The following is a 10,915-nucleotide window of genomic DNA, read 5'->3' as shown; positions in this document are numbered from 1 at the left end:
AATGAGGCAGTTGACAGCCTAAATAATATTTTTGACCTTTCAGCCACCACATCAAACCTCAAGACCTCTAGAAACCCCCCAAACAACAAAAAACTTTACAAATGGTTTGATAATGAATGTGAAAATCTGAGGAAAGAATTAAGAAACCTGTCAAACCAAAAACACAGAGACACAGACAAACCCAACACACGCCCGCACTACATTGAAACATTGAAACAGAGTAAGAACACAGTAAGAAAAAGGGACCAACTTGTTTGAGATCTCCATGCCATTGAAGTGTCCATAACAACAAATGAATTCTGAGGAAACTGGAAAAGACTAAGTAAACAGAAACACAAGAATCAGAATTGTTTAAAATACATACCCATTTTAAATAAAATAATCATTAAAAAAAGCTGATCAAACACCAGGTGCCCTGTGCTCATGAAAAAGGGGGTGAGCACAAACATCCATACACATTCATTGAATAGCATTAGAATAGAAAATACTTTATTTAGACAGATTACTGAAGAGACTATGAAATAAATAAATTATTATAATTGGAAATGCTAAAATGTTTTGATTTGAATGAACATTTAACAGCGATGTTACGTTAAACAGCGCTACCTACTGTCGAAGGTCCAAACCCGGTAACTCCGCTCCTTTATGAGCTGCTGCCCTCAGCCTGTTCTCCTCCTCGCCGGCAGGGGGCGGTGACCTCCAGAGCGCCAGCTGAAGAGCAGCTGTGTCCGCTGCTCTCTCTCTTCCTGCCGGCCACAGAGGTGAGCAAACAGATCCCTGTCTGGAGAGCAGAATCTGACTTCAATCTGCTTTAAATCTTTGACATCCTGCGTGTTAAACCTCTAAAAACTTGTTTAATATGATACAAGTGTTCAGAAAATGTCATATTAAAGAGGATGGAGGAGCTATTCCTCTGGTTTTATGCGTTTCTTTAGATTTTCGTGGCTAGCTCACCATGTCCGCCATGTTGGACGCTGCTATTCAATCAGAATTAGTAGATTGTTGCTTATTGGCCTCCTTGAATCTTTATTTAAAGCTAGAATACACCTGATTTTATCCTCTAAACGTTTTACCTAAAGTTGAAGTGTGAATGTGGAACGGCTTCATGTACCGGCGCAGCAGCTGAAGCTAATCCAAGCTAGCATCAATGTCTCTTCCTGTTATCGCGATGCTTAGATTTCATCTTCATTTGAAGCTTTAAATGTAAAGTGATTATCTTCCGTTTACTGCAGATATCTGAAAATGGTCCGCTACTCTCTCGACCCCGAGAACCCGACTAAATGTGAGTAAATATAGCAAGTTGGCAGCTGCGCTAGCATGTTGGCTATGATGACTTCTTAGGACACCTTTGGATTAATCATGAAAATAACTCACTGTTACACCTGAGCTGACACACCTGAACATGACTGACATACCAGCTTGTACAAATTGACTGTCATGTGAACTTTTGATATGTTCTGTTTCAGCATGCAAGTCGAGGGGCTCCAACCTCCGGGTTCACTTCAAGGTAAGCTAAAACATTTCTCTTTAGTCTCAACCCTAGTATTTAGATTTCCTGTGGTCATTCGTTATAGATGATCAATATGTCATAATTGTTCTGCTATATGATTATATATAGGATAAGTGTTGGAGGTATATCAGTGGTCACTTTTCAGGACACACACAATGCTCTTCAGATAATAACTCAGTCAGAAGCGGAGTCTTGCTTATTTCACATTAAAATGCCTTATTTTAAATGATCTCTGCCGATTTCTCTCGATTAAGGCAAGGTTTAAATGCCACAAGTACAGAAGATGGCAGCACTTTAGACTTCACTTTGCTGCATAAAAGGAATAATTCATAAACAGACAAGTATTATTAGTAAAACCAGAAAAAATTACAAAGAAAAAATGGACCCCTTGAAATATTTAGACTAAAAACGCAGGTCCAAATTGTCCACAGGCTGATCACAGAGTGAAAACTATTTGCGGAACATTTAGACAGTGCTGAGGTATTACACATGTAAAGATCAGACCAGTCCGGGTCTTGAATTGGAATTAATAGGTGGGCTCAGCTGGAGGAGATTGCAGTGATGACATCTTAGGACACCTTTGGATGAACCATGAAAAGAAACTATTGACTCTGAGCAATCTCCTCCTCACAGTGAGTCTCTGTTAACACACACGTTATTAGAAGTGATATGGAGATGTTGATAAGTTGTCTTGTTTTGAATGATTTTAGGATGCATATAAAGTGGCATGAAAAATAATGTCTTCTTCGTCATTTAGAGTACCATACATTGAGCTAACAGAGATTATGTGGATAGATAAAGCGAGTGAGCAGGGTGGCACTGATTTTCTGTCAGCTTGTTTATAATTATGACCCAGAATTTAAACACGTTTGTTGGATCAGTGTTTCTACATGTAAATGCTGGTTAATGTTGGTCTTTAAAATCATTGATTCAGAGCTTTTGTCTAAAATCAATGACCAGAACTCAGGATTATTCTCAAACTAAAATTAGGCTCACATGTAACCTCTGATAGATTGTTGGGTTAGATTGTTCTCAGTTGGGGTTGTTGTGGTACATACACTCACAGATGTGCCTCGACTTGTCATTGAGTTGAACTCTGTTGCTGTCTACAACACAGTATCTAAACTTGAGAGTTGTACTGGCTGAAACCGCACACAGGACTAAAAGAAGTTTAGGTATTCTGGATTTAAAGCTCCGTGTTTGTTGCCTTCCTGGAGGTGTTTTTGTTCTGATGACCAGTGTAATCTGTCAGTTTCCTCAGAATCGCTGAGAAAGTTGGTTTGAGAATGTCGTGATGTTATATGAATGTTTGTTTTTCCTCACAGAACACCCGTGAGACAGCCCAGGCCATCAAAGGCATGCACATCCGCAAGGCCAACAAGTACCTGAGGGACGTGATCGTCAAGCACCAGTGTGTCCCCTTCCGCCGCTACAACGGTGGAGTGGGCAGGTGTGCCCAGGTGAGCCCTGATCACAGCCAGCACACGTTAGAGAGCTGCAACTGCTGTGATGACCATCTTAGGACACCTTTGGATGAAAGATGAAACTAAACTTTTAATCTGAGCAGTGTCTGAGGCGGTCCAGGTCTGTCAGGGGGCAGAACTGTTACTAACATGACGTTTGTGTTCTTCACAGGCCAAACAGTTTGGCTGGACGCAGGGACGCTGGCCCAAGAAGAGCGCCGAGTTCCTCCTGCACATGCTCAAAAACGCTGAGAGCAACGCCGAGCTCAAGGTAAGATGTAGAGTCACTTTAACTCACTGCTACCTGATTTCAGGCTCTCTGGTTAAATCTGAGCCAAAGGGTGAACAGGTAGATACTTTATTGATCCCAAGGTAAATTCAAGATCATGTTAAAGCTGTCTTTACTCAAATATTAAATAAATAAATCTGGTTAAACTTGGGACAAATGTGATGTGAAATTAAACACTAAATGTCCTTGTGTGGAGCTTTAAATACTGTAAACAAGGTGTATGATCTGCGCTGATGCTTTTTCCTTATGTCTGATTCTGAAGTCTTGTATCAGATTTGCTAAATTTGAGTCCTAAAGTTCTATTTTCTATAGCGATATGTCTTCAGTTTTAAAACACCTGAAACCTGCCTGCATACTAACCAAATCTACACAGGAGGCCATTTACAAAATGGAGAGAATTTCTAGTCTGCTATTTCTGATTGAGTCTTGAATAGGAGTTTAAAGGTGAGCTCAGTGGGAGGAGATTGCAGTGATGACATCTTAGGACACCTTTGGATGAACCATGAAAAGAAATGATACAATCTGAGCAATCTCCTCTTCCTCCTCTCTGTGAGTCTCTGTCAACACACCTGTTCTCAGAGGTCTGTCTGCAGGCAGGTAAAGACTTTGACTGATGTAGTCTGTGGGAGGTGTAACAAGTACAAGGTTGAAAAAATCTCTGATCAAAAACGTGTCTGACTGAAGATCTCCTCGTCTAACTGGAGGCTAAAGACGTGTAACCCTGCAGGGATATAAAGTTTCTGAACAAGTCTGAAGTTTCTGACCCGTCTCTTGGTCTTGATGTGGTTCAGGGTCTGGACGTGGACTCCCTGGTCATCGAGCACATCCAGGTCAACAAGGCCCCCAAGATGAGGAGGCGCACATACCGTGCTCACGGCCGCATCAACCCCTACATGAGCTCTCCGTGTCACATTGAGATGATCCTGACGGAGAAGGAGCAGATCGTCCCCAAACCTGAGGAGGAGGTTGCTCAGAAGAAGAAGGTAAAACTCTGATTTCTGTGTCCCTGAATGAACTGCAGAGCTGCAGTGATGACATCTTAGGACACCTTTGGATGAACCATGAAAACAAACCGTGCAAACTGAGCAGCTTAATGCATGTTTGACCTCTGACCTTTGGCCTGTGATGCCTCCTGACTCCTCCTTTGTCATTACAGGTTTCACAGAAGAAGCTGAGGAAGCAGAAGCTCATGGCCCGGGAGTAGAAACTGAATAAAGTCACATCTTGTTATTACACCACTGGTCTACCTGGTCTTTATTTACCTTGTGACTCTTGTTTTGAAGGATCTCTAATGGGTATCGTGCATAATTAGTTCTATGTCAAAAAAAACGAGTGTATTTAAGTTGACTTAAGCTCCAGAGATATTAAGTTTCATTCTCTTCCTGCCAGAAACTTGACTTTAGAGTTTCAGAGGAGAGGAAACAGGAAGTACTCATCTGTAAGATGAACCTTAACTTCTTTAAAAAACCCCACACTTTTAGGCAGATATTAAAACATTCAAGGGGAAAAACTTTAAAATGTATGTTTGCAGCTCTGCATATTTTCTCCAGTTTCATCCTGCTAACCTCCACAGTGATGAAGAGGGGATTGTTCTGATTAATTTTATCCACTACAATATCTTCTTTCCAGCTCTTCATCAGTAACTAACTCATCTTTTAGTTTAGAGTGAGTAATTTCAATGCAAACTCTCTCTGGTTGGGTGTATCTGCAGATTTGAGGGGTTACAATTAACCCAAATTCTTGGCTTTAATGGTTTTGCGCCATATTGAGCAACAACATCACACAGTTGCTGCAGATTTGTCATCTGAACATCCAGGATGAGGATCTCCTGGTCTATCGCATCCCAAAGGAGCTCTCTTCGAGATCTGGGGACTGTGGAGGCCTTTGGGAGTGAACTCATCTTCATGTCCGAGAAACCGGTTTGAGATGATATGAGATTTGTGACATGGAGCGTTATCCTGCTCGAAGTATCCATCAGAGGATGGGTGGGAGTCGCCATAGTCTGCAGCAATACTCCGGTAGGCTGTGGATTTTGAGTCTTGCTCAGTTTAATGTTTGCAACACACAGAGAGGAAACGGGACTACGTGGAGTTTATTAAATCATTTATTGCCCAGAGTTGAAACTTTTAACATTCAGCTTTGTATTAGTCTGATTACCTCATACAGTCTGCTGCTGCTGTTTTCAGAGTGACCACGAGGTGGCGCCAGTGTATTGTTAAGAATGTGAAGGTGTTCCTGTGGCCATGTTTGAGTCTCTTTAATTGACTATTTATTTTCCCAACCAGCCATTAACAATCATTGAAGTCATCATAAATAATTATGATAGATCTGTTTACAACTGAATCAGCTGGTCACGTAAAACTTCTTCTGAATACAGAAATGTTAAAGAATGAAATAATGTTTTAATATTTAACAATACGATTGATATGTGCTATTTTATTTCAGGAACCACACTCACCTGGACATGTGGGGAATTCTACCTGTCCTCATATACAAGTGAGTGTGTGTCTGGCCCCAATCCGACGCTCAGCAGATTAATGACACACACACACACACACACACACACACACACACACACACACACACACACACACACACACACACACACAGACACACACACACACACACACACACACACACACACACACACACACACACACACACACACACACACACACTCACAAATATATTTATTTATTGAGCTCACGGACACGCCCCCTACTGGATTGGAGCAAACACCCGCTTTTTCACTATAACTTTTAGGATAGGATATTTAAATTATACTTAGGCTATCTCATTTACACAGAGCAAAGCAAAAACATTTTAACAAAGATAGACTTAGTGATGGTAATATAATGAAATATTATTATATCAATTCAGATAGAAAATCATTTCTTATGATGCTAAGACTAAAAAGTTTACCATAGCTGAAATACCTCTTTGTCAAAATACACATCAAACTAGGCCCTAAATGTCACACAGAAAAAAAAAAGATAAATACAGTATGAAAAATTACATGTTAATTACTATCACTTTAAGTTCATTTAAAAGTCACATTAATGCCAACACAGCTCACTTCATTCTTTACAGATTTATATTTTTTTGACATGCAGAGTGTTTGAAGCAACCTGCATTCTCTACAATATAATCATTCGACTATGAATAAACCTATGCATTTATAATGTTAATCAAGAAAGTTAAGTAAAAAGGATAAAAATTGTTCAGAAACTGTAAACAACAAAAACACTGATGCGCCGGCTGATGGATCTAAAACACTTCCTGCACATGCTCTGCTGATAAATTAATACACTGTCAGATTTAAAATAATTTCTCGTTCATCAGATTCAAGAGGTTTCTACACAGTGAGCAACAGATTTATATTTAATATTTTATTTTACCTTCATAATAAAATAGGCTAATTAAAGATTAAAACAAAAAGTCTGAGAATAATTAAATGAGGAACTTCATCAAATCTTAGTTTTTGAAATAAAACGTGTTGAAAAAACAGCTATGGTGCATCATGTTCTGAAGCATAGGCTATAAAGGTAATTTATTCACATTATAAAATAATCTTTAAACATATTAAACCTGCTTCAACCAGCTCAGTATAAAGCGAGAAGTTAAATTTGCACGTTTAAAATTGAATCATTATTTAAGTTTTTAGGCCTCATATATTTTTTTAATCTGTCTGATGTTTTTCATGATTCTTCAGGTTGGTAAACTCTCCTCCTCTTCTTTCTATCTGTCTGATGTTTTCCTCTGCACGCTCCCATCCCCAGATCGAAGCCCAGCAGCCAATCAGGAGCCCCCCCTAAATCTATACACCTCTACGTCACGGACATGTCAGCCAATCAGAGCAGAGTCCCCCCCTGCATTCTGAAAGTTTGGACTTTAGCTAATAGACATCAGAGAGATGATCAGCTTTTATTATCTCTAACTCTGGACTCAGAAAGGACCCGGACTCAGGACAGACCCGGACCCGGACTCTCAGCGGGGGATTTCTCTTTTTCTCTGAGTAACTCTGAGGATTTTCTGGATCCTGGTCCTGAGATGGGTTTAGAGTCCGTGAAGGAGTGGGTTGTGGTTCAGCTGTAGTCCGGACTCTGTCAGGAGCAGGGCCCCACGGAGCCACGCAGACCTGGTCCCCTCGCCCAGGATCCCGCAGAGAGGAGGTGATGTTAGCGGTGGGTCCGATGGACGGGTCCCGACAGAGCGCCTTCCTCCTCAGCACCCCCCCGTTAGCGGCTCTGCACAGCATGACGGAGATGAAGACCCCGCTGTACCCCGCCTACCCGCTCTCCTCCAGCGGCCCCACCTGCTCCACCTCCCCGGCCACCACCTCCCCCAACCCGGGCGGCATGGCGGTGTCCTCCCCGGGAATCAAGAGCTCCTCAGGACTGTCCTCGGGGCTCGGCTCCCCTCAGCAGTGCTCCTCCGCCACCCCGCACGGGATTAACGACATCCTGAACCGGCCCGCTGCCGCTTCTGCCGCCGCCTCGGTGGCCGTGGCCGCTGCCGCCGCCTCCTCCTCCGCAGGGCTCCTGTCGGGTCTCCCTCGGTTCAGCAGCCTCAGCCCCCCACCGCCCCCAGGACTCTACTTCAGTCCCGGGGCCGCTGCGGTGGCAGTGGCCCGGTACCCGAAGCCTCTGGCGGACCTGCCGGGCAGGACGCCGATCTTCTGGCCCGGAGTGATGCAGAGCCCCCACTGGAGGGACGCCCGGTTCGCGTGTTCACCGCGTGAGTGTGAGCGGGTCAGAGAGGCCTCCGGGCTGAAAGAATCTCTGATTTAATCTGAATGGTTTCTCTCAGGGTTTGTTCTCTGGTTCGTTTCTAACCCGATCTTCTGTCCCGGTTTCAGACCAGAACTCCGTGCTGCTAGACAAGGACGGGAAACGGAAACACACGCGGCCCACCTTCTCCGGGCAGCAGATCTTCGCGCTGGAAAAAACCTTCGAACAGACCAAATACCTGGCGGGACCGGAGCGCGCGAGGCTGGCCTACAGCCTGGGCATGACGGAGAGCCAGGTGAAGGTAATCCCAGAGAATAAACCAGCATACATTTGTGTTTTTATTCATTTTTGAATTTTTAATCAACTTTAATGTGATTAGGGAAAAAGGCCGGAGTTAAAATAATTTTGAATAATTCACAGGAAACTCAGTGGAGACAGTATTTATTTATTTATTTATTTACCATTTTTTAAATAAATGCATATAAAATATTAATGTGTTTTTGGAGTAGACTTAAACACTGAGCTCATTGTTCTGTCACTGAAACTGGAATATAATTTAACCAGGCAGACCTGAAATGATTTTATCTCTATTATGATGCTGTGACTTTCATGCGTAAAATGTTCCTGTATTTTATTTTTTTCCGATCTCAATTGTTGCTCCACAAACCAGGCTGATTTATTTCTGTGATGTTTAAAAATCTCATTATGTTAAAATTATTTCACCAACCTGTATGTGTTCCAAAACAGATAAAATAAAATCAATGTTTTAAATTTATTCAGAGCAGAAAACAACTTCACATTCGTTTTTTTTCCTTTCTTGTAATTTACGCACATTTCTCTGTTCTTCACGCTGAAACTTTTGAACTCTCAGAGTGAAATATCAAAACTACTGCTTCCAGAAGCTCTAAAAGCGGGAATTAAAGTCAAACACATATTTCTAAAAGTATGCATTTAAATACACCATGTTTTTTTTTGTTCAGGTTAATTTGTCGGTTTATGACTCCTAGTTTGTTTTTACGCACACCCTCTTGAAGTTGTCCCTGATCCTGGATGGACTAATATGTCTCGTATAGATTGTAATATGAAATCTGACCCGGGTCTGTGTCTTCTTGTAGGTCTGGTTCCAGAACCGGAGGACGAAGTGGCGGAAGAAGCACGCGGCAGAGATGGCGACAGCGAAGAAGAAGCAGGACTCAGAGACGGAGAGACTGAAGGGGACCTCAGACCTGGAGGAGGAGGACGACGACTACAACAAACCTCTGGACCCAAACTCTGACGACGAGAAGATCACACAGCTGCTGAAGAAACACAAACCGGCCCCGGGAACAGGTCCCGGTCCGGGTCTGCTCCTGCACGGCTCGGAGAACGACAGCTCCTAACTCTGAGTGTGGATGAGACTCCGAGGACGCTCTGAGACACACCGAGGAGGATTTTTCTGTTTGTCTGCGGAGCTTCGGGCCGGACTCACGTGGAGCTGAGTGGACTCTCAGAGCCGGCCCTGGACCTGGACGTGGACCTGGACCCGGACCCGGAGTGGTTGTGGACTTGTAGATAAGCCGTGAGTTGTGAGGAGAGTCCCCCCCCCTGCTGTGAATCATTTCCGTGTTTTTGCTCCAGACCAACTCACACTTTATTTTCTATCTCACTAAATCTCCTCCTGCTACTCCTGCGGGTCTGTGAAGGCCCTGTTGACACTTCAGATAAGGGAGACCGTGAACGCACCACGCGCACTTGTACAGACGTGTTTAATTTATATGTAGTGCAGCTGTGTACCTGGCAGGTGAATGTAATGCACTTTTATTTAATAAAATCTAATGTTGGACTTTTAACCTGAATGACTGACGCACCTTTTAATCACCTAATGACACGTCATCAATTCATGACGCAGCTCATTAATCAACTAACGACGGACAATTTATCAGCCTCATTAATATTCAGCAATCAACGCGCTGCGCATGCTCACATCCTGCACAGCGCTTCTTTTAAAACATTAATTAAAACACATGTTCAGGTTTTTATAAAGGTCGTGAGCGGACTCAGTGTCAGGGTGATCTGTTGGGATTTGGAGGAAAATTTTAATCCCTCTTAAAAAATGTTCACATTTAAAAACTGGTTCAGTCTGGGGATTTAATCTTTTAAATATAAATGTGAGGACGTTACTTAATTTAATTCAGTCAGGGAAATGTGGACACAGACCCGATTTAAAATCGCAGCTCAGATTTATGCTTCCGAAGTCAATCATCCGGGTCATCGCAAACGAAAAAATATTCGCTAACGATCCGACAAAAGCAAAAGACAGTTTATCCACATGTTTAATATATCAGTTTTTTTTTTTAACATTAATATTTATTTTTACTCATCTGTTTTCTGTGTGTCAGTGTGACCGTCTGCAGAGTGCTCTGTGTCTATGAGCTCCTCTGCTCGGTCTAATTTTCTCCATTTTAACAGATGTTCACACACACAACTACACAAAGAGAAACATACCTGACGCTTTTTTTCAGTATTGTGTTTACAGACTCGACTCCCCATAGATTTAGTTCATTCTTATGAATTATTATCTTTGGTTATTTCTGTCTTTGGTGAGGGGCCTTTGAGGCGCACACATTTAAACACATACACCCACACACAGGGGTGTGTAAAAACATCTTTTTAAATTCGGTCAGGATCAAACCTGTTCTGCTGTTTTTCTTCAGTTTAACCTGAAGACTTAATTCAGGCTCTGCAGGAAGTCAAACATATTAACGCCGCCTGAGTTCATCTCTTTTTCAGATCATAAACTGTCATGTTTCTGCGTTTTCATCTCTTTATGTGAAATGTGTTGTTCCTGTTTCACTGATTTTTTACAAACTTCTCACATATTTATTTGAAGACTTGGATTCGATTCTGGAGAATAATGCAGCTAAAGTCAGAAAGATCAAATGAG

At 42.3% G+C, this 10,915-nt stretch overlaps 2 protein-coding genes and 5 non-coding genes across 7 annotated transcripts; all 7 read left to right on the top strand.

The window, feature by feature from the left end:
* Positions 1 to 661: 661 nt before the first annotated feature.
* On the top strand, positions 662 to 4,497 carry rpl17 (ribosomal protein L17). The gene is made up of 7 exons (XM_074690432.1): positions 662 to 761; positions 1,233 to 1,282; positions 1,467 to 1,507; positions 2,836 to 2,970; positions 3,146 to 3,244; positions 4,054 to 4,245; positions 4,419 to 4,497. The coding sequence occupies exons 2-7, from the start codon at positions 1,243 to 1,245 to the stop codon at positions 4,464 to 4,466; spliced, it is 555 nt and encodes a 184-aa protein (XP_074546533.1). The 5' UTR covers positions 662 to 761; positions 1,233 to 1,242; the 3' UTR covers positions 4,467 to 4,497.
* On the top strand, positions 1,322 to 1,391 carry LOC141805957 (small nucleolar RNA SNORD58). The gene has a single exon (XR_012599749.1). It is a non-coding gene; the product is annotated as a small nucleolar RNA SNORD58 (small nucleolar RNA).
* LOC141805955 (small nucleolar RNA SNORD58) lies at positions 2,064 to 2,130 on the top strand. Its single transcript, XR_012599747.1, has one exon. It is a non-coding gene; the product is annotated as a small nucleolar RNA SNORD58 (small nucleolar RNA).
* Positions 3,012 to 3,078, top strand: LOC141805953 (small nucleolar RNA SNORD58). The gene has a single exon (XR_012599745.1). It is a non-coding gene; the product is annotated as a small nucleolar RNA SNORD58 (small nucleolar RNA).
* On the top strand, positions 3,727 to 3,793 carry LOC141805954 (small nucleolar RNA SNORD58). The gene has a single exon (XR_012599746.1). It is a non-coding gene; the product is annotated as a small nucleolar RNA SNORD58 (small nucleolar RNA).
* On the top strand, positions 4,286 to 4,352 carry LOC141805956 (small nucleolar RNA SNORD58). The gene has a single exon (XR_012599748.1). It is a non-coding gene; the product is annotated as a small nucleolar RNA SNORD58 (small nucleolar RNA).
* A 2,687-nt stretch (positions 4,498 to 7,184) lies between the features above and the next one.
* nkx6.1 (NK6 homeobox 1) lies at positions 7,185 to 9,807 on the top strand. Its single transcript, XM_074690691.1, has 3 exons — positions 7,185 to 7,999; positions 8,121 to 8,293; positions 9,108 to 9,807. The coding sequence occupies exons 1-3, from the start codon at positions 7,438 to 7,440 to the stop codon at positions 9,369 to 9,371; spliced, it is 999 nt and encodes a 332-aa protein (XP_074546792.1). The 5' UTR covers positions 7,185 to 7,437; the 3' UTR covers positions 9,372 to 9,807.
* The last annotated feature ends 1,108 nt before the right edge of the window (positions 9,808 to 10,915 follow it).

Source organism: Halichoeres trimaculatus, unplaced genomic scaffold, assembly GCF_033239565.1.
Source record: "Halichoeres trimaculatus isolate MK-OKI-2021-1 unplaced genomic scaffold, fHalTri1.1 fHalTri1_scaffold_16, whole genome shotgun sequence".
Classification (NCBI taxonomy): Eukaryota; Metazoa; Chordata; class Actinopteri; order Labriformes; family Labridae; genus Halichoeres; species Halichoeres trimaculatus.
The sequence above is the reverse complement of the archived record's forward strand: the minus strand, read 5'-3'. Positions and strand labels throughout refer to the sequence as shown.